The sequence below is a fragment of the Pinus tabuliformis genome, chromosome 5_1 (genome assembly GCF_031772625.1).
Source record: "Pinus tabuliformis cultivar Carrire ecotype Pingquan chromosome 5_1, CPIR1, whole genome shotgun sequence".
NCBI lineage: Eukaryota > Viridiplantae > Streptophyta > Pinopsida > Pinales > Pinaceae > Pinus > Pinus tabuliformis.
Genome location: NC_142305.1, coordinates 5,035,053 through 5,059,785, shown reverse-complemented (window position 1 = coordinate 5,059,785; position 24,733 = coordinate 5,035,053). Strand labels below are relative to the sequence as shown.

Sequence of the window (24,733 nt, the reverse complement as noted above, 5' to 3'; positions counted from 1 at the left end):
ACATCCCGAAACCTAACCCTAGAAGATGAAACGCCAAATTGTGGGCCCCGTTTGGGTAAATTGGTACATCAATTTCCCGGGGTCGTAACTTTGGCATACGATCTCCGTTTGACGCGTACAATAGCTCGTTAGAAAGATCTATCCGAGCACTACCACTTTGGGAAGGGCAACATTGGTCTATAGACCCATGTTGCCCCCAGATTCCCAAAAAAACGTCGTTTAGGGCCTCAAAACGGCTCCGGAAGTTCAGGACCCGAAAAACTGCTAAAAATAGTAAGTTGTGCTACAATTTAGGAAACTGAAAAGACTGAAAGAGACAGTTGTGGGGGTCCAAATGGGTTGGTGGGTGGCCACCAACATCCACCTGGATCATTAAGAGTCAAAGAGCTGTAAACTGTTTAGATCATCTAGGGTTTAAATTTTGTTTTATGCACATATTATTAGGGTTTTTCTTTCTTTTGCAGGTTACAGGTGCAGGTGATTGAGAAATTTTCGGGGTTTTATCAGGCAAATTTCGAGCAGGGAATTTCAAATATAAATTTCGTGGAGAGCTGCAGTTTTTGTTTTTTAGGGCAATCTGTTTACTGTGGCCTGGAGCTTTCAATTTCTTTTAAAAGTTTGGCTTTGGACCTGTGCTCCTCCATTTACTGTTGTCCAAACCCTCGAATCTGTATCAAATCTTTACTGGCAGTCATCCAAATTTTTTTTAAAACGCTGCTATACCTGCAAATCTTTCACACTCTTGGCCATCCACTTGCAAAACGCGTTACGACCCCTCATCCCCGCAGTCACAGTTTTTTTCGTTTCTCTGCCAGCGTCAAATCAAAGCTCCCCTTCGCTGCCATACTCCACAAGCAACTCTGTCGCACCTGCATTCACTATTCCGCTGTCACCTAAAACAAAACAAAAAATCACGTTTTTTTTTTGTTTTAAATATACACGGGCTAGCGTTCATCTGTCCGTCGAACAGCAAGCTTGCAAACCTGCGTGAGCCATTTTTTTCTTCCACGCTGCTGCTACACTCACTCTGTCCGCCGTCAAATAACCTGCAAAGCAAAACGCATATACGGGCCAGAGCGTTCCGCCATTAAGCGTTGCTGGAAGCTGCAAAAACACAAATCCCTCCGTCGTCGATCGACCTACAAGCGTTTTGTAAGAATCTCGCCCCTCTTTTTTTTCACACGGACCAGGATCACGACGGCCGAGACCTGTATGGTAAGACGATTTATTTGCCTACGTACTGTAATTTCCATAGGTTGAAATTTTTAATTTTGGATCTAAGTCTTAGTTTTGGCTACCTATGTCATCGTATTTTTTTATCAGGGGTTTGCGTAGGTTCCTTAGTTTATTCGCGTAGGTTCCTTAGTTTTTAGTTTTATAAAAAAAAAAAGGGAAAAAAAGTTTTCGATTTTCATTTCTTTTTATTACTTGTTAGATTTAAAATTTTCATGCAATAGACTAATTTGTTTTAGTTTTAAATTTATTTAAATATATAAAAAAAAGGGGGTAACAAAAAAAAATATATATTAGATATTTGCTATTTTCATCGTTTCATTTGGAGTCTTTAAAAAAAATAAAAATAAAAAATAAAAAAAAGTTCCTTATAGATTAGTTTTAGAATTATTAATTTTGTTTAGATTTACTTTTCCTTCAGATTTAGTTTAGATCTTAATTTTAAATCATAAAAATTATAAAAAATAAAAAAGTCATTAATAAAAGTCCTTTTCAGACTTTAGTTTTAATTTTAAATTTTGATTTCAAGTCCTTTTTTATAATCATAAAATTCTTAAAAAATTATAAAACCATAAAAAAACAAAAAAGTTCTAGATTTTAATTCTATAGTTTAGTTTAAGTTTTATTTTTATTAATCATAAAAAATAAAAAAGTATAAAAATTAGAAAAATCATAAAAAAAATTTGAAAAAAGATATAAAATTTTTCTTTTTATATAGTCTCATTTATTTAGACTTTAGTCAGCCTAGTCTTGTTTTATTTGAAAACATAAAAATATTTTGGAAATATTTTGCCAGTTTGAATCTTAGCCCAAGAATCTGTTACTTTTTATCTCTTTCGCTGAGGCTAAATTTTTGATGTGGGGTTAATGTTTATCATTTTTCATGTGGTTAAATACTCTTGAATGATCATTTAAAGATTAGCTACATGAATGTGATCTCTGGTTAGCATTCTACGTGGTTGTTTAAAGCATTTATCTTTCGAAATTTTAATTGCTGGAATATCGTTATTGAGTTTTAATCGCTGGATCACTATTAAAGCATTGTGCATCTATTGAATATTTTGCATTACTTGAGTTATCTGATGGTAAATGATTGTTAATGAGTTCATCTTTTCGCAGCATTTTCATTCAGCCATTAACTCTATAAGGCACTGGTCCATTAAATTAATAAAATCTATTTAGTGTTGGTTTCCTTTCGTGTCTCCCAGCCCAACTGGTTCACAGTTGGTCATCCATTTTTCCTATAGGGTCTACCCCCCTTAGCCGCGGGAGACAGGCTTAAACGGAGAGATCGGGGATCAGGGTGACAGCCCCCGATCTGAGCGTTGTCGTGACAATTTGTGCGACAACAGGATCCATGGGTTCTTCTACATCAGGCATTGATTCATCATCCTTTTCTTTCGGTTCCCTGGTGTCGGCTTCTTGAGAGCTACTCAAAGTCAGCAGATTGTCCACCTTGCTGAGAGCCATATCTTTGTCAAAGGTGACATCATGACTAATCACGACTTCCCTTTGACCGGTGGTGAACATTTCTTCAGGAGTTTAGGAACCCAATGCTTGATGAGGGCATCGATTTTGTACATATACGGCAGTGATTGTAGTTTCAGCCCATAGAAACTTTGGAAGTCTTTGATCATGTAGCATGGCCCGGACAGCTTCCATCATCGTGTGGTTCTTCCTTCCCACCACACCATTCTGCTCAGGAGTATGTGGTGTAGTAGTCTCCCTCTTAATGCCAACCTCAGGTATGCCTGAGTAAACCAATTGTAATATATCGGTGGTCTTGCTTTGGCTTGACGGGAATGGTCCCCTTTTGAGCATTCCTTTGGCACATCCCGGACATACACCTTCTTTCTCTACTTGGAATTCGGGCATCCCTGTTACCATCTGTCTTACATCGGGTAGAGCTTTGTAATGAAGGTGGGCAAACCTCCGATGCCAAAGTTCGGACTAAAGAGTTGTGTCACAAGACATGACACCTAGCGGACTTCCATCGACCTGATATAATGAATCAACACTAAACCCAAGAGTAAAGGCATCTTTAACATTATTTTTCCATATACATACCTTGCCATTGCTGAAGGTTACCTTGTAGCCTCTGTCTTCCATTGCCAAGATGGACACTAGGTTCCTTTTGAGGTCAGGTGCATTTAATACATCCTAGAATTTCCAGCCTTCTTGAATGCTTGTCCTCTTCCTTGATTCCCAACTCTCCTCTTACCTTTGCTGTTGAATTTGTCATTCCTTTGATTGCCATCAGAGGGATTTCGAGTTGCACCACTGCATACTGTACCATGCTTCTCTAATCATGATTATCATCATGCTGCCCATGTCCATGATTTTATCCATCATAATGCTGCTCAAACTAGTGTGCATCATCATCATGCTATCCTATATGTCCATGATCTCATGTTGCTCTTTATGTCCATGATCTCATTCATCATGATGCTCATGATCTCATACATAGTGACTTGCTTTATCGCAAATGTAACATCGTCATTTTCTTCTAGCCTTAGGTCCAGCCTTTCCTTTTGATTTAGTCCCGGAATTATTTCTTTTCTTTGCATGAGAAGAAAAGGCAGCAGGAGGACCTTTAGGCATGGGCATTTCTTGCACTTCTTCCCTTGTTTCTTTTTGAATGCATCTAGCCATTAATTCCTTGAAACCAGGAATTACATTATAATTCAAAAGAGTAGTCCTGAACACATACCATTCAAATGGCAATCCTCCAAGAGTTGTGAGTGCCATTTCTCTATCAGTAGTAGTTTCCCCAATAGATAGGAGATCGTTCTTGATCTCGGTGATTCTTAAGAAGTATGCTTGCATACTTTCATCTTTACCCTTCTTGATTTCCCTCAACTTATTTCTAAGAAACAAAACTTGATTTGCATCATTAACTTTAAATAAACTCACCAGTCTATCGTAGATTTCCTTGGAGGTGTCCAGTTCAGAGATGTAGGCCACCAAGTGCTTGTCGATAGAGTCCCGGATGATCTTCTATTGTTTTGACTTCTCCATTTTTTCATTTGTTCCAGGCAGCAGCGGATGCATTTGATGGAGGCTCAACAATATTGCCTCTCACATGATCCAACACTCCTTGATTCTCAAGGGTTAGATCGATAGACATCTTCCATCTGTGATAGTCAGCTTTCTCACTGAGCTTGTCTTCAATAGGAAAGAGTGTTGAGGACCCCACAGTTCTTTTAGGATAGCCTTGCCAATATTCTCTTCGATGATTGCTCTTACTCTTGCTCGGGCTTTGTCTTCACCTCAGCTCTGATACCATGTTAAGTTATGGTATGTTCTATGCTTATAACAGTTTACTTCTTTTTCTTATTATATTCCACCGATTAGCAATCACATGTACATAAAGTAAAGTGCAGATAGAACATTAAACGATTGACAGAAAACAAGCCAAGACAAGAGACACAAGATGTGGCGGCTAGCCAGGGACAAACCCCACAATGTGTGGGGAAACCCTTTGATCAAATCTTCTTTTATCTTCAATAATTCAGCAGAGAGAAATAGTACAATAAATTTGATTCATATCAGCAGTAGCAAACCCTAGATCAACAGCATCAGCATTAGCAGCTTCATTATCAAACTAGGGCAGACAATATCTTGCAAACCGTTCGTCGGATTGACTTCATTCCACCACCAAAAGTTGCGTCTTTCAGAGGAGGTTCAGATGAACCTACAGCGCAGTTCCAAAGAGGAGATCTTCTAGGCCACGCAAGTCAATCTTTACTTCTGCAGTTGCAACTTCAGTTTCAGTAGTTTCCGGCTTCAAACTAGGGCAGTCGATATCTTGCAAACCGTTCGTCGGATTGACTTCATTCCACCACCAAAAGTTGCGGCTTTCAGAGGAGGTTCAGATGAACCTACAGCGCAGTTCAAATGAGGAGATCTTTTAGGCCACACAAGTCAATCTTTACTTCTGCAGTTACAGCTTCAAATTCAACAGCTTCCGGCTTCACATGTGTGAGAGAGAGACCCATTTCAGCGCAGTAGAGAAGAGACTCATTTCTGCGTAGTAGAGAGAGAGAGAGATGTGATGAGATGAGTGAGTCCAAATGAGAAAAAGTCCTCTTATATTTATACACAACGTTGGTGGGTGAATAGATGCGACTGTTGGGCCTCTGAGCCTACATGAGTTGTAGGTCGGCTTGATAATAATTCCATAATCAAAATAAATTCATATCTCCATGAATACTTATCGGAATCGGATGATCTTTATATCAATCCTACACCTCTCGACGAGAGGAGTCTAATAAAAATATTATCAGCCATGAATAAGATGACCCACATGAAGTTTTGCCCTGGTTGCCAATTTTAACAAGCAAGGAGAGAGCAAGAGAGTGCAAGGAGCGAGGAGCAAGAGAGTGAGAGAGCAAGAGAAAGCAAGGAGCAAGGGGAGATTGGAGGCCAAAGAGGTAGGCTCTACACTCTATTCTAGCAATTTTTTTTAATGTTCAATCCTAAATAAATAAATAAATTTTTTTCTCTATTTCCTATTCCCATTTCCATTTCATTTTTTTGCAGATTTAAAACTTCAAATTTCAAACATCATGGTTATATTTCTTGGCATTTTCTTCTTCTTGGTTCCTTTTTTGGTTATTATGGTGTTGGAGAGTAAAAAAAGGAGGGTTGAAAATGAAGAAGGGGACGAAGAAGGGGGTCATAATGGATTTGATGAAAACCCCGATGAGGAGGAGCTGGAGGAAAGTGAACATGAGTCAGCTCAAAAAACTAAACAAGACCAAACCCCATTGTGGAAATATGTTAATAGGCCTGAAGCAAGGAAAGGGGGTGGAACCACTAAATTTCATTGCCTCCATTGCAACAATAATTACACAGGTTCATACACCCGTGCCAGAAAGCACCTCTGCAAGAAAAGGCCATGGGATGGAGATAAACAAATAGGAATCAAAACTTGTACAGGTGTGTCAGCAGCAGATAGAGCCAAATACATAAGGGAAGAGGAGGAAGCCCAATACAAATCTAAAAAATCAAAGGGTTTCTTTGAACCAAGCTCACAATCACATGCACAAAGAACTCCTTCAGCATCCTCCCAAGGCAGTGGATATGGAGGCATAGGGTCACCAAGTTTAAGGCATAGAAACATATCAGATTTCCTTGATGAAGGGTGTAGGAATGATGTGGATTCAAAAGTTTACAGGTTTCTCTATGCATGTGGGATACCATTCAATGTTCTTCGCTCACCTTATTGGCACGAAATGGTTTCTGCCATAAATGATGCCCCTAAATGATACAAGAGCCCTGGGTATGACAAGGCAAGAACCGTTGGACTTGATCATGAAAAAGCAAAAATATCACATTCTTTGAATAAAATGACAAGTTCTTGGACTAACCATGGGGTGTCCATTGTATCTGATGGATGGACAAATGTAAAAGGCAAGCCATTGATAAATGTTCTCGTTGTGTCTATTAGTGGTGCCATCTTTCTTTCAGCATATGATTACTCAAACAAGTTCAAGAGCGGCATCAACATTGCAGAACCATTACTTGAAACAATTGAGCGTATTGGGCCATACAATGTCATCCAAGTCATCACTGATAATGCTCCTAATTGTAAGGCAGCGAGAGCAATTATTGAGGATAAATACCCCAACATATTTTGGTTTGGGTGTTTGGTTCACACAATGAACCTTTTGATGCATGATATTGTTAAGAACAAAAACGAACAATACAAATGGATTGGTGATTTGTACAAGAGAGGCAAAGAAATGATAAAATTTATTACAAATCATAGCAATACCCATGGCCTTTTCCGCAGTCACTCAAGATTGGAGTTGTTGAAGATTGCGAGGACTAGATTTGGTAGCTATTACCTCACCTTCAGGCGCCTTTTGAAGGTAAGAGAGTCATTGGCTAGCATGGTATCAAGTCCACACTGGCAGGTATTAAAGGAAAGGGCTACAAATGCAGCTGACAGACAAGGTTTTGAACAGGTGGAGGAGACCGCTCTTGATGGTATGTTTTGGGCACGTGTGAGGCAAGTATTGGATTTCACCAAGCCCATTTATCATAGGATTCGGTTTGCAAATACAGATAAACCAGTGATTGGCGAGGTGTATGAGAAAATGGATACCATGTTGGGGAAAATAAAAGATATTGTTCATAACAATGATCCCAAGTTGTATAAACTGATTCACGATTGTGTGTATACGGTGGCATAAACTTAATGTTCCACTACATTGCTTGGCGTATATCCTTACGCCAAAATACTACTCTACATCTTGGTTGGGCCAACTTGCACCAAGGGGTGGGGTTAGGGTCAAACCCCATATAGATGAAGAGGTATCTACAGGATATTTGCAAGCATTAGAAAAGTTGATACCTGACAGGGAGGAATGTGCTAGTGTGCGTCTTGAATTAGGCAGATACTTCAGTTGCACTGGTTTGTTTGGTACCTTTCATGCAATGGAAGATAGAGACAGATTTGATGCTCTCACATGGTGGGAATCATATGGCGGCCAGGGACTTTTGCCAAAATTGGCAAAAAAAGTTCTCTCACAGGTTGTAAATACTTCTTCTGCAGAGAGGTGTTGGAGCACCTACAGCTTCACACATAATGTGAAAGAAATAGACTCAATGAAAACCGGGCAGAAAACTTGGTTTATATGCACTACAACTTGAGGTTGTTGAGTCATTACTGTGATCGGGCTTATGAGGATCCAGCATATAAAATTTGGGACAACCACCCAGAGGATGATAATCTGGAGGATGGCACTATACATCTTGAAGAACTGGAAGCAGAACTTATGAGAGAGGAAGATAAAGCAATAACCATGCCACCTCCACCATCCAGTAGCAGTGCGAGTCTTGTTCCTTTGTTGTCGCCGCCTCCATCTACACCCTCACGTGGAGGGCATGTGCCTTCTAGTTCTAGTCGTCAGTCTGTGCGGGAGGAGACTCCTAGAAGACCACCACAACCTGCTCATACATCAGACACTTCTCGTGGCAAGGGCCACATGAAGTAGTAGATAATAGATTTACAGTTTACTTGTCTTTTCTAGTTTCTATTAGTTTTCATAAATGTTGAGTCTTGACTCTTTCATATCATAATGATATTTTTTGTAGAAAATATATGACTGTGACAATTTAAGTTTGAAGTTTGAAGTTGGCAATTATAACTCATTGGTAATAATTCTGAATTATGAATATGATGCTTCGTGAAAGTTGTTTCATTTCATTTCATGTTAGATATTATTTCTTGTAATGGTTAAACTTAGCTTACAAGTACAACTTTGGTGATCAATGATGATAAATGTTGTATATTGAATTTTCAATTTTGAAAGCTTGAAGTTGAAACTTTAAGATTGATGAATCATGATTCACGAGACTCAATATGGTGTATGTTACTAACTTGTGGACGTGGTTGATGAAAATTATAACTTCTGGATGATTGATGTTATATGGTTCAATGATCAATCCATGTTTTTTGATGTTTTTTATATTTAATTCATCATTCTACATGTTTTTTTGACATATATGTATCAAAATATTAAAAATATATATATTATATAAAAATTGCTCTGGGATTCGCTCCCAAACCGGGAGCTTTTGAAAATGTTTCTCCCGCACCCGTTTTCGCTCCCGCTCCCCGCTTTCACTCCTGCTCCCAAGTAACACTGTGCTTATTAATAATATGATACTACAAAGATTTAAAATGTTACAATGAGGGTCCACTTATATACCTAGGCAAGTGCCCTTTCATCATTGGGCATGTCTTTTTAGACATGCCTTTTTATTTAACTAATGACTATTAAATAATCATTACTTTGATTGTTTGTTATTACATTTATTTTTATTTATTTTATTTTATATGAATTATATCCATAAAATTGCCCCTTTCTTAAAAAAAAATTGTCCTCAAAGCTTAATCGCTAACAATTTCTTCACTTGCCTACATCATTCTGGCATGTGTAAGCCATCGGTAGTATTATCTTGGAATCGACATTTATCCATTTCCCTTTTATATTTTTTATACTTTTATTTTATATTTTATTATTATTATTATTTTTTTAATTTTAAAAGTAACTTTATAAATCATATTATAAAGTAACATTATAATTTTTCTAAAGTTGGTTTATAATCACTTGGCTTTTTGTTGAATCGTTTTAATTATTTTGTTATACCCCATATAGAAAGAAGAAAGAATTCGTACGAATTCGTACAATATCGTGTCTTCTTTGTATGGACGTGTCTCCATTCCTATTGACAGTTCGATATGCCCAATTCTTTGTCGTTTTTGTGTAGTTATTATCAGTAAGCTCTTGCGGCTTGATAACATCCCATATAATACAATAATAGTGATCGACGAAGTGATGGGAAGATGTCGGAGTTTCTCCATCATCTCCCATAAATGAATATGGGTGTGAATCTCCATGGAATTGAAGAGCTTCAGAAGATTCAATAACGTGATTTGCGATTAGATATGAACCGTCGATCTAAATCTTGATCTGACGGTCCACGTTTAATCGCAGGATTGCGATCGCTCCATTCCAAAGGTTCGCGCCTCAATCTCAGCGATTGATCTTCCAAATCTAACGGTTGCTAAGCGTTATTACTGGGTTCCTCTGTCCGCCTATTTATTTCGTTTCTTTATCATTTTCTACGGGTTTCGATGATTTCTGGGTTTTCTTTAATGGTTCCATTCCTTGTTGTTTTCGCTGCGCGACTCCTTTTAGCTTATCCTCTTAAGCTCCTTTTATCTATATCGTTCCAGACCCTTTCTTGATCCTTCAATGGATTCGAAGATCTATTACGAACCTCTGGTTCGTTCTTCCCCTCTGTGTATTCGCCTCAATCCTGCCTGTATATATTTATATTATGCAGTTCTCGGATAACACATAATTCATCACTTAACACACGAATTACACAGTTATACAGATTCAAATCAACCTCTGTATACAAAATACAAATAAACAATTACGGGATAAGAACTCTGTTTCTCGACCTGATGTTCTTTACAGTGGCCTTAGATTTACAAATCTGCCCGTAGGCTTCAACCCACACTCTAATTAACTATCTAAGTATCTAATTTTCTAACTTGTCTAACCTCTGTCTCTGCCTTTTTGGCTTACATTTATACCCAGGGATTCTAAAACCAATTCTGGTTTAGATCCATGAATTCCTTAACAAAATTCCTAAATCTCCTTCTTGTTCCTAAAACTCCTCTCTAATCCCTAGATTCATGAACTGACTCCTAATCTAAGATTTACAATCAATTCTCAATCCTTCAATCTCTCAACTATCCTAAATCTCTCATGTTCTCCTATATTCGAGAACATTTACAATAAAGCCTCACAATATTCAATTAATTCCTACTCTCATTAAAATCACTCAAAACATTAATTAATTACATAAATCCAATACTTAGGAAACCAACTTCCTTGAAACACAAGACCCCCTATTTCTACTAGAATACAATGAGTTTCCTTGGGTTGGATGCTCCTACATCAATAACAAAATAAGCCAATCACCTACCCTTATATATTCAATAGATTATTAAAGGCACTGATATATTTCCTACATTCAATTCACTCTATAAATCAAAAATTGAAATTAAAATTCATATTAATGTCCACAAAAGACCAAAATATGTCAAAGCGACTAGAGACCAACATTTTTAGCCAAAAAGGAAACAAAAAGAGGTACATGAAGTGCATCTAAAAAGACGAGAGACTATTCAAAAATATCATGATTCTGACAGCAATCATGTCCTAAAAGCATACTAGTAAGATACAAGGTCAGGGTTCATGCCTGAAAGGTAAAAGAGGTCGGTCATTGATCGCTGCCCAAAGATTCCAGCCTGCAAAATCAGCCTGCTGAATAGCTACCTGTAAAACAAGGTAAAACTGTATCCAGATGCAATAAAATGGTAATCTATGTACAGTAGATCAGCAGAATTGATTTGCATGTTATACCCTCTCCAACAACCTAGTGTACCTTCCTGCAATATGAGAATCTACCTGTGCTGTCATTGGAAGAAGTCTACCAGAGGAATCTCTCAAACCCGCTGAGTCCCCAACAGCAAATATTCGCGGATGGCCGTTTACTTGAAGGGTCTCATCAATCTCTACCTGTCCCCTGCCATTTATAGGAAATGGCTGGACCTGAAAAGAAGAATCAAATGAGGGGACTTGAGGCTTAGCTCCAACTGTCCAAAGGACTAAATGTGCTTGCAAAGTCTGACTTGGCAAACCCTTTTGAACAGGTTGAAGATCCAATATGAACAAGTCTTCTGTGTTCCCTGTAGGCGTAGTGTGCGTGACAGCAGTTTCTTCATATGGTTCAGGCTCCTTGTTGTTATAATCTTTTCTCACACTACTCACAAAGTAGCCTAAAAGTAGCTGAACATTTCTCTCTAGGAGAACCTGTATCATCATGCCATGTCACATTTGGATTAGACTTTCAGCCTACAAGAAATGTGTATCGATGTTGATATTTAGTAACGTTTACATGTACAAGTTGAAAGGGTGCAGTGGTACTTCTAAAATTGATCTAATTGAAAGAGAGAGGTGGAAACAAAAACCAAAATGTTCATATCTCCAAGCAGTCGTCAACCTGTATAATGCATCAACATTCAAGCAAAGAGCTATAACAATCATTAATTTTGTTTAGTAAATTGATGATAGGGTAGAATAAAGCAGTGTTGTTAAAATCGCGATAAAATCGCGATTTTATCGAAAAATCGCGATAAAATCGCGATTTTATCGAAAAATCGCGATTTTTTCCCCTTCACGATCAAATCGCGATTTTTACCCATAAAAATCGGCAATTTTTTTTATACACGATTTTTTCGAAAAAATCGCGAGTTTTTCAAAAAATCGCGAGTTTTTCAAAAAATCGCGATTTTTTTCGAAAAAATCGCGATTTTTAAGGAAAAAATCGCAGATGGTCGGGGCAGCGGGCTTTTAATAGGCAAAAGTTTAGATATTAAAAAAATTGAAAAAAAATGAATATTTTTGTGCCAAACGATTTTTTCCCGATTTTTTCCGATTTTTTCCCGATTTTAACGATTTTTTCCGCTTTTTTCCCGGCGCCGATTAAATCCCGATCGCGCTTTTAACAACATTGGAATAAAGAGACAGCATGCTGATAGCACATACATTTTCAACACACAAATCGGAAAAAAATTCCAAACAAAATGGTCATACTCTGATTAATTTTGTGCAAATTGCAACATAAACCCAGTGTGGTCAAGAAGTGGATGCAAAGAAACTGAAATATGTGCAGCTGGAAGAAAAGACAAATGCAGTTATATTAGCAGCACCACACAGAGTTGATCAGTTTGGAGCTTTAGAGCTTGTAAGCCATGCAAAAGGCCTTGTATCGAAATATTCACGTAGGGGCATTTTAATGTAACTCTATTCCATAACTTTGGGTGAAAGGATTCATCGAACTCAGTCCAGAATAGGGATGAGATCTGGAACTTTACTTCATGAGGTAACTCAGTTTTTACCAGAAATTCAATGCTCAAACATTCTTCAACAAGGTGGTGGTTCAATTCCTGGGTTGGGAATATCCAGAGGCTTGCAGGCCGAGGTGCACGTATCACCTTGTATATGCAGTTCTAGTGGTTCAAACAAAAGAATGACAGCACTGACAGGTCTTCTGGTACATGAAGAGATACCTCATCTAGCAAAGGGGGATATAAACGCGATGTGAGATCTTTATGATGTAGTCACTCATGATATCTTGTCATCTAATCTAAGAGAGAATTACGACACTTGGGGCATTCTCAAGAAAGCAAAGATTGAAGGACGCCTCTTCTCATAGATGGAATGGCCTAAAGATCCTGAAATTAAGGAACGGATCAAGAAGTTGCATTTCTTGCGTTTCAAGGATTATGCTGTGAATATTTCAACAAAAAATAAAAAAACCTTCAGGCAAGACATCCAGATTTTTTTACAAATTCATTGTTCATGAAAATGGCACCAGCAAAGCCTGTGCGAGAAATGATGCCTTTTAGTGTCTTTACTCCACATTACAGTGAGACAGTAACATAAAGCATGTCTGAATTATGGAAGGAAAACAAAGATGGAATTTAAGATTTTCCCAGATGAATGAAATTTTTTTCTAGTGTATTGGTCAAGATGAAACTACACTGGATTCAGAGCTTCGGGACAATTCCAGTGATCTCCTGAAATTGTGTTTATGTGCTTTATATCGTTGCCAAACATTAGCAAGAACTGTTTGAGGTATTATGTACTACAGAAAAGATCTTATGCTGCAAAGCTATGTGGAGAAGCAAGTCTTTGGGGACTGTTACCAAAACATTTAGCAGCCTATCGCTTTGCCACACTAGATCCCAATAACAGTGGGACCAATGTTGCATGACTTGTACTCGTATAAGACTCGTCTGGATATTGACTCGGTTACCCGTATAAGACTTCAGAACGGCCCATATAAAACTTAGCAAAATATAGAAAAAACTTCAAAAAAAAAAATACAATCTACAAACAAACAAAAAAACATACGAATTTTGAGTGGGTCCACAGGGCTTATGGGGGTCCTATGCAGGTCACATGCAATTCTTCACGGGTTCAATACGAGTAGCCAGGTTCCATGCGGGTTTGGACAAGTATGGGTAGAGACTACGAGTCCTATGCGAGTGACCCCTCTCGTATAGAACCCATAAAGACCCGCAGGTACTCGCGGGTCTTATAAGATTCGTGTAACAAGGAGTGGGACCCACCATCACTGTCACCTTAGCAACAAAATCCCATTGTTTTGTGGGCAGATGTTATCCCCACAAGGGAGGCTTTCCCACAAAAGACTTAGAGGTTAGATGACTAAAGGGATCCTAACTAAATGGCTCTCTAAGGAGCTTGCAAATTTTACACCCCAAAATAGTCTTCAATAAAGTATGGCTCTGGGTGAAATGAACTGGCTAGGTCAAAGAATCAATGGATCAAGATATGATTTGCAGATGCACAAACTGATTCCCTAGCACATGCCTCTTTGAATTTAATGATTTTCAAAAGAATATAAAAAGATAGAGATGTTAATTTTAGGACTAGATTGTTCTCTACTATGATAATAGCATTTTTAAACTTTTTTGTTGGAATTTCTAAGTCTATCCGTTAGAAATTCTTCCTGTACTATCTAATTTATTTCTTCCTACTTGTTCAGTTACTTAACAAGTTATTTACCATGTAAATATTGAAAATAAATACTAGTATCAACACATACGGATCATAAACTGAAAGAAACAAGCACATAAGTGACACCGTTGTTTTTGGACTAATGTCCCTGGAAAAACCCAATGCGAGAAAACCGATGCAGCTATTTAGAGGGTTTTATTACTATGCAGTTTCAAAATACAACCAGGGTGCTAGAAATGGCTCACCCAATAGAGAATGCCCTCGACAGTAATACCTCTCAGTCGAAGACAGATATTCTGGCTAAATCACCGGATGAACAATCCCACAGCAACAATACAGCTTTATGTTGCTCTGTGTCACCCTATCCATCTCTCTAGCTCCAATCTGTCCCACGAAATCTCCCAGCGCTGCCTCTAGGGTCTGCATCAGCCTCTCAGGCCTAGTGTCAGCTTATCTGGCCCAGCGTCAGCCTCTCGGGGCTCCTGCGTTAGCCTCTGGAGCCTCTGCGTCTCACACCCTGGCCCTCCTCGGGATCTGCGCAACTCTTGGCTGCCTCTACGTGACCTCTAGCTGGCTCTACGTCAACCCTCTCCCAGCTTCTACGCTAATGCTCCTGATACTAACTCTGCCTATCTGCTATGTATTCACTGCCCCTCAGCTGGAACTCTGAACACTAACTCAATTTCCTCAGCGAACCCTGCCCCAGAAAATCGAGTTTTTGATCTCTCTTAGTGTGTTCTCCAACTGACCCTCAAGCCGCCTCTTATACTTTTCTCATTGGTCCATCAACGGCCAAGATTAAATCTCTAATCAACAGCTAAGATTAGGTTTGGCTTGATCCATGAATTTTGGACCATTCTAACTCAGTTTTATATTAATTCACATTAATATTTTATTTTTCCTAAGTTTAGACTTAGGAACTCCATTAAAAATATTAATTATTTTAATATCTCCCAAACTGGTTAGATTCTGCCCAAACCATTTATGGGTCTTGGAGATCTCATGTGTTATAGCCTCTCCACCAATTTTCGTGGCTAGAGCACATCCGATGCTACCCCAAATCAACACACCCTCTTAGCAAGGACTGTGCTCTAGTAATACTCCTCACTGAGTATCCAACTGATCATCCAGCATCGGTCCCTGTGTTGATGCTAGGCCTCCCCGCTCAACATCCTTTGCACTGTTGCATCATTTACTGCTAGCCATGGCCCTGCCACTGCCACTGTTGCATCATGTACTGCTAGCCATGGCCCTGCCACTGCCACTGTTGCATCATGTACTGCTAGCCATGGCCCTGCCACTGCCACTGCTGCATCTATACGGCAACTCCCTTTGCATCTGTGCTGCTGCCTATGGCCCTGCCATTGCCAATGCTACATCTGCACTGCATCCCCTCTCATCATGATGCATTGTGCTGCCCATAGCACTGCCATTGCTAACTGTTGCACTGCAACTCAGTTACTGAGAAGTAAGTAACTGATCCTCCCAATTCTGACCTCCACATTAGGCTAGAAACACTCCCGATGCTGAAGCTCCCTCTGTCGCTGACAAGTGCTCCCTCTACTGACCTCTGCGTTGTTGCAACAACAACATGCATCTCGCACTTCTGCCTCACGCTGTCTCGGGACTCCTGCACTGTAGCACCCTCTATCGCTCCATCCGCATCCGTCTCTACTGACATGTGCTATTCCTACTACTCCTCTTAGGGGCTCCTGTAGCAAGGTATAATCCAAGAGGTTGGGTACCTCGAGGATTCTGCCCCTCATCACCTGTAGTCTATCTGACTACAGCTCGATGTATCCCCACCTCTTCTCTCGAGGTGTGTGAGCACTCATGGCACAGTCGTCATCAATCTCCACTTCCTTCTCCACCTTAGCCGGCGCAGCCTTGGTCTCAGAAGCCTCTCCCTTGCTCTTCTTCCTAGGACACTAGTTCGCATAGTGACCCAGTTCCCCACAATGGAAGCACTTGACCTTAGAGAGGTCCTTCTTCTTTCTTTTTTCCTGCTTTCCTGCAGATGCGAGAGCCACATCTTCTTCTTCCTCCTCCTTGATTCTAATCCCTTTTCCGCTACTCCCTGCCTTGGACACCCGTCTAATCTCTTCTTGACGAAGAGCCGCCCACAGTTCCTCCCAATCTGGAAGGCTCGTCTTGCCCAGTATGCTCTGGACAAATACCTCCCAATCCTCTGAGATTGTGTTCAATGCGGTCTTCAACATCAGTTCTTGATCCGGTGTGGCCCCTATGGAAGTTAGTTGATCATGGATCTCCTTCAATCCACCAAGGAAGACATCTATCTGCTCTCCCTTCTGCATTTGATATGACCACAACTGATTTTCAAGTAACATCTTCCTCTGCACGGAAGTATGCTGGTACAATTTCTTCAGGGCTTCCCACATCTCATTTGTCGTTTCCTTCTCGGCAATATGTGGCACCACATGATCCTTGACACCATCAAGGATGATGCACTTTGCCCTGGCCATTGCCTCCTCATACTTGTCATTTTCAGCTGGGTCAACTGGGATCGCTATCGTTTTCAAGGCGAAGTGTTTAATGCGATTCCTGTCTAGAATGGACAAGATCCTGGCCTTCTAGACTACGAAGTTTGATGCTCCGTCCAGTCTATCCTGATCTCTTAGCCCATTCACTGCCATTTCGTTGCTCCTCTTTCAACTCTTTCAAGTCTCTCTACTTCCCGTCTGGAAGTTCTCGGTTTGACTCCCTCTGAGCCTCGATTTCCCTTTTGGAAATCCCTCTGCCAATGTCGAGATGCCCCACTCTAATCATTTGTGCAGTTGCACCATTGATCTAGATTTCTTGGCTAGAAATCCTCGGCAGCAACTCCCTCCTCCTTGGTCTTGCCCTGTTAGGTATTGTTCTGACCACAGTACCCCACCAGCTTCGCTCTGCAACTTACCCACAACCTCCTATGCCCCAGCGGTCTGAAGGTTAGAGCCTCTAGGCTCTGCGCAATCCCGGCACCAGCACAATCTGCACCTCTTGGCCACAGCGTCGATCCTTCCTGACTGAGAAAGATGATCGGGCACTGCGTAGGTCAGGTCTGCTACTCTTTACCTCAGCGTTGATCCTCCTCCCGGCTCGAACTGATGACGTAGGCTCTCTGCGTCACCCCTTCCTTGCTGCTTTATTCTAGGAACAGCTTCTGTCACTCGGGACAGTTGTTTCCGCTGCTACTACTCTACTCGACTGATGCCTTCAGTTATCTTGTGATCTGCAACCACGGTCTGATACCATGTTGGAATTTCTAAGTCTATCCGTTAGAAATTCTTCCTATACTATCTGATTTATTTCTTCCTACTTGTTTAGTTACTTAACAAGTTATTTACCATGTAAATACTGAAAATAAATACAAGTACAGTATCAACACATACAGATCATAAACTAAAAGAAACAAGCACACAAGTGATACCGTTGTTTTTGGACTAATGTCCCTGGGAAAACCCAATGCGGGAAAACCAGTACAACTATTCAAAGGATTTTATTATTATGCAGTTTCAGAATACAACCAGGGTGCCAGAAATGGCTCACCCAATAGAGAATGCCCTCAGCAGTAGTACCTCTCAGTCGGATACAGATATTCCGGCTAAATCACCAGATGAACGATCCCACAGCAACAATACACCTTTCCGCTGCTCTGCATCACCCTGATAGGGACTGTGTCACCCTATCCAGCTCCCCTGCTCCAATCTGTCCCACGAAATCTCCCAATGCTGCCTCTAGGGTCTACGTCAGCGTCTCTGGCCCAGCGTCAGCCTATCTGGCCCAGTGTCAGCCTCTCGGGGCTCTGCGTCAACCTCTGGAGCCTCTGTGTCTCACACATTGGCCCTCCTCAGGCTCTGCGCAGCTCCTAACTGCCTATGCGTGGCCTCTAGCTAGCTTTGTTCTATGTTGATGCTCCCAATACTAACTCTGCCTCTTTGCTATTATTCACTGCCCCTCAGCTACAACTCTGATCACCCACTCAATTTCCTCAGCAAACCCTGCCCCAGAAAATCGAGTTCTTGATCTCTCTTGGTGTGTTCTCCAACTAACCCTCGAGCCTCCTCTTATACTTTTCTCGTTGGTCCATCAACAACTGAGATTAAATCTCTAATCAACAGCTAAGATTAGATTTGGTTTTATCCATGACTTTTGGACCATTCTAACTCAGTTTTATATTAATTCACATTAATATTTTATTTTTCCTAAGTTTAGACTTAGGAACTCCATTAAAAATATTAATTATTTTAATATCTCCCAAACTGGTTAGATTCTGCCCAAACCAGTTATGGGTCTTGGAGATCTCATGTGCTATAGTCTCTCCACCAATTTTCGTGGCTAGAGCACATCCAATGCTACCCCAAATCAACATTTTTCAACAATTTACATTACATTCACCCCATGTCATCATAAGTAATTATATAGAGAGAACAATAGCATCAACAATGCAGCGGAACAATAAGGAACATTAGAAGAAAAACATACACAATAGAGACACCAGTGTTTAGGTTAGAGACCAGGGCAAAACCCCACAAGGGGATAAACCCAAAAATCAATTCATCTTCTTCTTATATATTCATCAAATGTTCAGCTGAGATACAAAGTACAATTACAGTGAGACATTAGTCTTCTAATATTAATCACAATAGGCTTCCTATCAATCACAACAACAAAGAGAGACCACATACCTTGCTTGGAAGACTCCTTTTCTGAGCAAATAGACTTGAGATTTTCCGCCCTAGTTATCACTTCCTGAAGCAATTGCACCAGCCCTAATTCAGGCCTCAAATCTCCACAAGAATCTTGCACTAACCTTGAGACAAAATCAATCGTATATCAACAACTTATTAGGCCTTACGGCCCTCTAAAAACAGGCTTACTTCCCACTGAAATACATAGATTCAACCTACGGCTGGTACACAGAGATATAGCCTCCAAACCATACACAAAAAACTGCCCAGAAATGTCTCCAAGCTCGGCCTTGTTCATAGCCCTAACTCGGCCATTCTATCATAGAAGATAGATGCCAATAGCTCAAAGAAAGGTACCATTGTATGCCACAGAGAGGGTCGCAATAGTACAGAGATAGGTCACATTAGGCTATAGAACTATGCCATATTAGGTCATAGAAGAAACCACAGTAGGCCATAGGACTGGAGCATTAACACTAAGAGACATATCTCTCTCTCTCTCTCTCTCTCTCTCTCTCTCTATATATATATATATATATATATAGATTGAATGATTGATGATTACAAATGTGGGAGGTTGTTGGCTTAAATACTGCCTTGGGTGCCTCTTGATGAATGGGCGTGATCTTTGATCATGCCCTTTGCCTAATTAATTAATAATTATAGACTTGATTAATTTTTACATAACATTGCCTTCCTCGTGAAAAGATGCTTTGTCCTCAAAGCATACATAACAATGGGTCTTGTTGATGAAACACTTTTGTCTCCCAAGAAGCTTCTTCTTCTGGTAAGTCCTTCCACTTGATTAGGTATTATTTGATTATTCGTGATCGCAACTTCTTTTCCCCGATGGAGATGATACCTTCTGGTTCTAGAATGACCCTTCCTTCGTCATCTAAGGTCAAAAGTCTTGTTTGTGTTGATTGATGTTTCGTCAAGTGCCTTTTTAAGGCAAGATACATGGAAAACGTTGTGAACATGACTTTTATCAAGAAGGCTTAAATTGTATGCTACTTGGCTAATATTTTGTTGATCTAGTATGGTCCATAGAACCTTGGTGCCAATGTAATGTTCCCAAATTTCGTGCATGCAAAATTACTCAGGAGTTTTGCAATTATGGAAATAATTAACAAGGGGACTTAAATTTGCCTAAGAAGACTTTATTAAAGAAGGAGAAAGGATGATATTTCCTAGGCAAGTTGGATGTCACTTTAACCTTATAAAGTGGAGTATCATAAAGTGACTTTATAAAAGTGAATTTAATAAAAAGAAAAAAATAATAATAAAGAGGGAAAAGGGAAGGTGAAGATGAAAAGACAAAAGGGAAGGCAAAGATGAAACGACAATCCTAAACTCATTAAAGCAGGAAAGTGAGGAGACTCTAATTCATTCATACATTGTGTCAGTTTGAAGAGAGAACTCTTGGAAAGAATTGGAAGATGAAGCTGAGGGCTTTGGAGCCCTAGCAGCCATAGCAGACTTCGGTATTGTGACGATACCCCCTAGTTTGAGAGTGAAGTCACTCAAACTTCACCATTGAGCTTCAATGGAGAGCAAGACTTATGAGAAGAATTGAGGTACTCATGTGTTTTCAGTTGGCTTAAGAGTTTATTGGATATTCTCTATATCATTTTTGCAGGTTGGGAAGCTTCCTTGTAGTCAGAGAGAACAAGCTCAGTTTGGTGCCTTGGAAATCGAATTCAAGAGAAAACAGAGGTCAAGTTTGAGGCTGGGTGTTAAAATTGGAAACTAGGGCCAAACTCCCTGTGGGTCTTCTTATTTATGACAGCTGATATTTTTCTTGGATTCCTCTCGTTGAGAGGTGTAGGATTGATCTAAGGATCATTTGATTCTGACATGTATTCATGGAGATATGAATTTATTTGGGTTATGTGACAATTCGTCAAGGTCGGCCAGCAACTAAATTACCCCCGCTCAACCTCAACGTTGCACCATAAATAGAGGTGGCCTTCAAGTCATTTGGTCACTCATCTCTTGTGCGATCTCTCTCCACTCATTTGGGTTTTAGTGGAAAGAGAGGCCTAGAAGAGAAGGCATATATGTTGTCCTTGGGAGAAGATCTATACGCTGCCCTAGAGGAGATGCCCTAGCCCTTAACGCAGTCATGGAGGAGAAACTTTAACGCAGTCATGGAAGAAAGACCTTAACACAGTCATGGAGTGGCTTCTATAACGGAGCAAGGAGAACTGGAGAAGTTCTAATGCTGTCAATGTGCCCTAAACACATGTCTAGAAGAGACCCTAAGCCGCTGTCATAAAGTGCCCTAAACGCTGTCCTAAAGGAGTCATATAGCCGCAGAGGAAGAAGTCACCTAACCGCAGTCAAGGAGGCTCTTCTATGCAGCAAGGAGAGGTTGTCTATACGTTGTCTTAATGGATACCTAGCCGCTGTAATAAAATGCACTAACCGCAATCCAAGCTAGTAGTTTAAGCTGCAGTTCAGGTGTGCCCTAATCTGCTGTCATAGTAGGGCTAATGCTGCCCTAGTTTCAGTCCTAAAGGAGGTCATCTTGGCCACAGTTTGAGAGTACCTAACCAGCCATAAATGGAGGAAAGCCATAGTTAAAGGAGCCCATATCACAGTATGAAAGGGAGCCTTAGACGTTGTAAGGCAAGTGAACCTAACCGCAGCAAAAGTAATTATATTACAGCGTGGAGGATCTGTCCTAATGCCACATTGCTGTAGGTGACAGCGTGGCCTATTTGAGGACTGTTTGGGCATGTTGATGTTGTTCTTGAGGGGCAGAAGAATCCGCAAAAGGAGGAGCTAAGGTCTACTGTTTGAGGGTTGCTGGATCCCTAAGCACCAATGAAGAAGTACCCTAACCAGTCATCATGTTGACAGCATCAAGTCTCTCAGTGACTGTGTCCCAGAAGTGTGGTGACATTGCAGTGATGAGGTCGTTCATAGGGACAGTTTATAAGGTTGAAAAACCTTTGTCATTGCTGTGAAGAAATCTGTCCTTGTCCAAGATCAGTGTATTCAGATTGGCTTAACTTGCTGCTGGGCTAGGCCATAGGCCATAGCCAGCAGCACTGTTTGATTTAAGGATTGCACAAGTGGTAGAGCTTCACCTCAAAGACATGCATTGTTGACTGTAGGAAGGAAGAGGACTGAATGTCAAAGCCATACCTCATGAAGCAGTAACAGCTAGTGCAGCAAAGAAGACATCAGAATTTGGGAGATGATTTGGGTCGAGATTTGACTATGTTTGGCTCAGTTTGATGAGAATCCTATTGATGTCACTTGGATGGAAGATTCTGTCTAGTTTGACCAGCATTGACTTCTCTGGCCAAGGGTTTTCTACTGCTGTCATAAATATCATATTTATGTATTTGTACTATCTCTCTCTGCTGAACTATTGAAGAATGTAAGAAGAATTGATCAAGGGTTTCCCCACATTGGGGTTTGTCCCTGGCTGATGCCACATCTTGTGTCCTCTTGTCTTGGCTTGTCTTCTTATGTTTATGTTTATGTTCTATCTGCACTTTACTATCATGCTGATGTGATTGCTAATCTGGATTTGATATTGAGCTTATATGAAAAATTGAAGTAAATTGCTCTTAGAATAGAACATACCTAAGATTAACATGGGATCAGAGCTGAGGTGAAGACAAAGCCCAAGCAAGAGTGAAAGAGCAATCACCAAAGACAGTTGGAAAGGACAAAAGGCTCAATGGGTTCCTCATCCCACTTCCCGAGAGCAAGAAGTGCTGGATTACGTGAAGGGTAAAATCCCTGAGCCTCCATCAAATGCACCGGCTGCTCCAAAGATCAAATTCACCAAGGGTGAAGTCGAAGCGAAGAAGATTATCAGAGATTCCATTGACAAGCGTCTGGTAGCCTACCTAAAGGTCACTTCAATGGAAAGTCCGGATCTAAGGGTGGAAGGAAGGGCAGATGCCTTGCTTGTAATAAGTTTGGCCATTTTGCGAGGGAGTGTCCAAATAGAAGGGACACATCTCATGATGATGATCACAATCATTCCAGGGGCATCTTCAATGATCGAAGGAATGACAGGTACAATGGCAAAGGAAAAAGGAATGTAGGACATCATGGAAATGGCCGACTCTTCAAGAAAGCAAGGAACTCCAGGTATGAAGAATCAAATGTTGTTTCGGATAAGCAAGAGGAGTATTATCTTATATCAACCCTCTTCACTACCTCTCCTTCGGACTCTTTGGGAAATTGGCTTATTGATAGTGGCGTCTCAATGTACTTCACCGAATTCAAGGGAGCGCTCTCTACTCTAATAGAGAAGGAAACAAACTTGAGATTATTCTTGGAGACGATGCCACCTATCCTGCAAAGGGTGTAGGGAATGTTACTCTTCATCTAGATCAGGGTAACTCGATTCATTTACAAGAAGTTCTTTATGTACCGAATCTCAAGAAGAACCTGGTGTCCATTTCGACAATGGAAGACAAAGGTTACAAGGTGGCATTCATCGATGGAAAGGTACATGTTTGGAAAAGGAATTTTAAAGATGCTTTTACTCTTGGGTTCAGGGTTGGCACTTTGTATCAAGTTGGAGGAAGTCCATTGGGGACCATGTCGTGTGACTCATCTCTTCAATGGCACCGGAGGTCTGCCCATCTTCATTGTAAGGCCCTTCCCGATGTGAGACAGATGGTGACAGGGATACCTGAATTCAAAGAAGAGCATGAAGGTACATGCTCGACATGTACAGAAGGAAAACTTACAAGGGGACCATTCCCCTCATGTAAAAGCAAGACCACAGATGTGGAACAACCCGAGGGATTTGAGATTCATGATTGGGAATCTCATGTATGTAGGTTGAAGAAAACTCTCTTTATTTGGAACTGATTTCGAATCTGTAAAAGTGGTATGAGACACTCTTTTTATTTGGAACTGATTTCGGATTAGTAAGAGTGGTATGAGACACTCTTTATTTGGAACTGATTTCGGATCAGTAAGAGTGGTATGAGACACTCTCTTTATTTAGAACTGATTTCGGATCAGTAAGAGTGGTATGAGACACTCTCTTTATTTGGGACCGACTTCGGGTCAGTAGAGAATGGTATGATACATTCTCGATCACTTCTTCTTCTTCATAGTTCAGCAGAGCAGAGCAGTGCACTGATGGTAGAGATAGTACAGACTGGAATATGGATTAACAGATAGAGTTCTCCCTAGTTGAGAGGGAGTGTTAAAATTGGCAACTAGGGCCAAACTCCATGTGGGCCTTCTTATTTATGACAGCTAATATTTTTCTTGGATTCCTCTCGTCGAAAGGGGTAGGATTGATCTAAAGATCATCTAATTCCGACATGTATTCATGGAGATATGAATTTATTTGTGTTGTGTGACAATTCGTCAAGGTCGGCTAGCAACTAAATTACCCCACTCAACCTCAATGTTGCACCATAAATAGAGGTGGCCTTCAAGTCACTTTGTCACTCATCTCTTGTGATCTCTCTCTCCACTCATTTGGGTTTTAGTGGAAAGAGAGGCCTAGATAGAAGGCATATACTTTGTCCTTGGGTGAAGGTCTATACGCTTCCCTAGAGGAGATGCCCTAGCCCTTAACGCAGTCATGGAGGAGAAACTTTAACGCAGTCATGGAAGAAAGACCTTAACGCAGTCATGGAGGTGGCTTCTATAACACAACAAGGAGAAGTTCTAACGCTA

The 24,733-nt window shown here is 40.4% G+C and overlaps 1 protein-coding gene across 3 annotated transcripts in view; it reads right to left on the bottom strand.

Annotated features, from left to right (window-relative positions):
- Positions 1-24,733, bottom strand: part of NDC1 (NAD(P)H dehydrogenase C1) — a 330,375-nt gene that overhangs the window by 18,140 nt on the left and 287,502 nt on the right. For all 3 annotated transcript variants that reach the window (XM_089431657.1, XM_089431656.1, XM_089431658.1), the window contains 2 exons: positions 11,232-11,636; positions 11,023-11,099 (listed from right to left, as the gene is read on the bottom strand). In XM_089431657.1, coding sequence (XP_089287783.1) covers positions 11,023-11,099; positions 11,232-11,636 — 482 coding nt within the window. The remainder of the gene's footprint in view (positions 1-11,022; positions 11,100-11,231; positions 11,637-24,733) is intronic.